The following is a 4348-nucleotide window of genomic DNA, read 5'->3' as shown; positions in this document are numbered from 1 at the left end:
ATGAGATTATCTCAATCTCCGCCCTCTCTTAATAGAAAAGTGATTTAAACTGGGATAAATCTGCAAAGCTCATCGTTAAAATTAAGAAAAGAGAAAGTAAAAGGGCACCCAAAAAGGTCAAGACACAGTAAAAGTTCAAAACAATAAAAGACCAAAAGCTAACAGAATGAAAAAAATCCGTATAACTACAAATATAAAGACATTAAAAGACACAATACCGGTATGGAATACAATACAAATCTAATTTAATAACAAAGATCCCAATTAACGACACAATAATACAGCTTTTAAGCTGAGACGACATAAACAAAAAGCCAACCAAACACAAGAGGATTGACAACAACACATTAAAAAAATCCACCTCTCGAAGTTCAGCTGTTTCCGATTGTCATGGGAAAAAATAATTCCGTCGTCTAGGCGTCGGAAAATAGAACAACGAATTATTAAAGGGCCATTCGCTTGTCTATACAACAACACCGCCTTTCTTTTCTTTATTTAGAATGTGTGACATCATATGATTTTTACGTTAAAAATAGCATGTATCAACATAATTGTTAAACATCACACTCTGCAATAGGCATGACAACTCAAAGCAAATATCGGATGCTTGACGGCTGTGCCTTTGTGGCCAGTCAATTTTCTTAACTTGTATAATTCCGTAACGCAGATGAGAATGATCTTTTTTCTAGCCCGTATGGCGCATATCTAGGGTTGACACCCGGGGCGGCCGCCCCAGCCGCCACCCCCTAGCTACGCCTCTGCATGGTGCTATGAATGGCTTATGACAGACCACTGAATCCTTCTAAAGTTGCAGACCCTGGACACAGCACACTACCAGGCTACTGGCCGGAGCTTAATATAGAATCATTGTAACACTGGCTTTCTGTTTATTTTAAAATACATCCAATACGTCCATTTCTTTTCCTATTTTACTCAATGCACCTGTTAACTTGACAATGAAATGCAGCAACTGAAGTGTGTGTTAGCCATGGGTTGAACTTTTTAACCATAGGTTAGTTACATAATCAACATTTTTTTTTCCAGAAAAAAAAAGTTATAAGAGAAAATTAGTTATTGAGATAACAGTTGAAGACATCAAACAGAACTGAAACCGTCAATAGCAAGTGGGATGAAGGGACTAATCGGTACAGAGGAAATCGGAAAGATAACTCTGGGCATTCATTTAATGCAGTGCTTGTCTTCGTAATGATTTTTTCAACAAAGGCCCAAAAGGAACGTATTGCCAAAAAAAAAGTCTCTGAAAAAAAAAAAGAAATTGAGATCCGCCCAAGGAGAGAAAAGCTGTTCATGTTTTTAAAGGGGTGAGGACGATAGCAACAAAGACGTTTCATTCCAGCACCCCCACCCTCCTCATCCCTCATTTAACCCCCCCCCCTCCTCCCACCCCCATCATTATCGATTAGACAATGTGATGTTTTAAAAAATTGGAAATTCGAATGAGATCAAACAAGAGATGAGGGTCGGGGTAGGGGGGGGGGGGGGGAGATGGATGGGTGCGACCAGTGGAATAAACAGGCTTGATGAAGTCGAGTTGAAATTAGCATTTTTATGCGCCGTTACAATTTTTTGTGTGTTAAATACAATTTTTTTTAAAGTTTGGGGGGAAATAAAATTTGACGAATATTGAAAACAACATGGGTGAAAGAACAAAAAAAATGTTTGGCATGCCAATGCCTCTACTAAAGGGGGGGGGGGTGAGAACACAAGACATGTAATAACGCTAAGAATACAGTTCACCGTAGTTGGTATGCTGCAATTCACAACGGTACCGAATGTACGTCATAGATTGTTAATAACGGAACTGCCTAGGTACCATTTATATGGCACATATATGTATGTGTATACACGATGCTGGTAGAATAGTGCATAGAGTACACTGTGGTGCCTCGGGTATAACAATAAATACATTTGGAAACCTCTACCGTTTTTTAAAGAGCTCAAACGAGGAAGTCACGGTCTAAAGATATCAATGCCAGTGGGTCGCCAAGGTCATGTACTCCAGTACTCATGTACTCCAGTACTCTTGTACTCTACTCACAACACAAGGCAGATGTTTCATTTTGATGTCAAATTAAATTAATCCATCATCAGAATTACAAGAACCGGCAGAGTACACACAAACTCCTACATTTAAAGAGTTTCTGGAATGTGCGATTAAACTCAAAAGACCCCGGACAAGACAAGCATGTCCACAATGTAATGACAGTGTTCTAACATGTAGATCCTACCCCAAGACAGAGACCCGACTTAATGGAACTTAATTAAACTGCCATTTAGATACACCCTTGTGAGTTTAACAGCTTTCGTATTTGTCTAACTAATAACAGATGTCAACACGGGAGTGATGTCATTTAGTGACAGCTTCCATAATCACTAGCTTAATAGTTCAATGTAATTGCAATCAATAGCTTAATAACTCAATGTAATCAAAGTAGTTTTTTGCCTTAATCGTTAATTTTTAAAAGGTTATTAGTAGCATGAAGATTTACTTGACAAATACAATTAGATGTTGAAACGTTTACTTTGAAAATGTAATAAGTAGCAACGAAAATTTATTAGTAACGTAATTACTGAGCGAACATAAATGTAATGAGTAGCTGAGACTGCAGGCACTTCCTTATCTGTAGTTTCATAAGCTATCTGTTAGGTTCGTTTTATGCACTCTGTCATTAGTAGTTACAATAAGATTGGTACTAGACTATATGGTGAAGATTTGTGATCAACACCATCTGTTGTGATCTAAAAGATTGGAAATTTATAACTACAAAATGCATAGGGTGTGATTAGCAAGTCTAGAAGATTGTGCCGCAGAGTGGTTTTTTTAAGTCGTGATAAAAGACACACGTAGAAAGTTGAGTTAAAAGTGAATCAAGACACAGCCTTTGTTGTTGTCAAGTTGAAGTAATTTCTTTACAAGACTAGCTCAACTATAAATAGACATCTACAGTACAAAGCTGGCGAGAAAATGCAGGCGTACTATAACGTATCGGTGGTAACCTTTGACCCTTTGATTACCAACGAGCAGTTTAAGATCCTCCGTCGCGTCTTTTACTCCGGTCTCTGGCCGCTCGTCTCCGTGTTCTGCTTCACCTGCAACACGGTCAACATCACCGTCTTCCTCAAGGTCGGCATCCAGGACAGCGTGACCTTGTCCTTCCTCGCTCTGGCCGTGGTGGACGCGTGTTACGTCGTGTGCTCGGCCGTCAGCGTGGCCTACCTGAACCGGGCCATCAATGCGGAGGACGTCTTCAAAATCGCCAGCCTCTTCTCCCTCGGCGGGTACTCCTCCGCCTACATGGACCTGTTCTTCAACATGTCCATCGCGATCGGCACCTACATCTCCGTGGTCAAATGCTGCTGCGTGGTCAAACCTTTGACCTTCAAGCTCATGTTCACCACACGCCGGACTCTCGTGGTTCTGATCATCATCGTCCTAGCCTGCTTCACCACCAAGTTCCCCAGGTACTCTAAATTCGGCGTGACCTGGCAGAGGTCGCCCTACAACAACCAATCAGATTTCAAGCTGTGGTTCGCCAGCGACTACCCGACCTACGAACGTGTGAACTTCTTACTCAACGAAACCATCTACCCGGTCCTTGTTTCTTCCACTGTTATCGTCTGTTCCGTCGTTCTCACCAAGGCGCTGATCAAAGCATCACGGGTTAGACGTACAATGACTCATGTCTTTAAAACAGACATAACAAAAATTATAACCGATAGCCAAGACAATGAAACCAGTAACACTGTAATGTTAAGCAACAAGGAACTCAAAGTCTTGAAGACCGTTGCCATCCTCACTGGGTTCTTGTTGCTAGAGGTTGTCCTTGTGTCAGCCAACGCCCTAGCGATGGTCTTCATCGAAGAGTTTGCCCCAGGGAGGCGCTACAGCAACCTGAACGCCACGACCCAGTACGTGAGAATCTTCTGGATTCAGGTGACGGCCAGCGTCAACACCGTGCTGTACATCCAGTACAACAGCAGGTTCAGGAAGTGTTTTAAACTCATCTTTGTCTCGAGATTTATGGGGGTGAGCTGCCGGCCAGAGGGTCACGTGTGAACACACACACGAACATGTTCACGTTCTGTAGGTGACGCCTTGATGTGAACACACACTTCTATAGTTCACACACAAACACATGCACATACTAATTCACGTAATATAGGTGACGCCTTCACGTAAACACGCGCACCAACATGTTCATGTTCTAAAGGTGACGCCTACACCCGAAAACACGCACTAAAATGTCCATGTCCCAAATGTGACGCCTACACGTGAACACACGCCCCGTACCGATATTTATGACAGTAAGTAACAAAATAAACACAC

The 4348-nt window shown here is 41.8% G+C and overlaps 1 protein-coding gene across 1 annotated transcript; it reads left to right on the top strand.

The window, feature by feature from the left end:
• The first annotated feature begins 2986 nt into the window (after positions 1–2986).
• On the top strand, positions 2987–4078 carry LOC131932358 (uncharacterized). Its single transcript, XM_059289274.1, has one exon. It carries the CDS (start codon positions 2987–2989, stop codon positions 4076–4078), a length of 1092 nt encoding a protein of 363 aa, XP_059145257.1.
• Positions 4079–4348: the final 270 nt, after the last annotated feature.

This window comes from Physella acuta, unplaced genomic scaffold (assembly GCF_028476545.2).
Source record: "Physella acuta isolate Inbredline_101_S28 unplaced genomic scaffold, ASM2847654v3 ptg002146l, whole genome shotgun sequence".
Taxonomy (NCBI): domain Eukaryota; kingdom Metazoa; phylum Mollusca; class Gastropoda; family Physidae; genus Physella; species Physella acuta.
Note: the sequence above shows the minus strand (reverse complement) of the source record. Positions and strands in the feature narration are given on the sequence as shown.

Coding starts and splice junctions, on each gene's coding strand:
- LOC131932358 (XM_059289274.1), top strand. CDS start 2,987: ATGCAGGCGTACTATAACGTATCGGTGGTAACCTTTGACCCTTTGATT.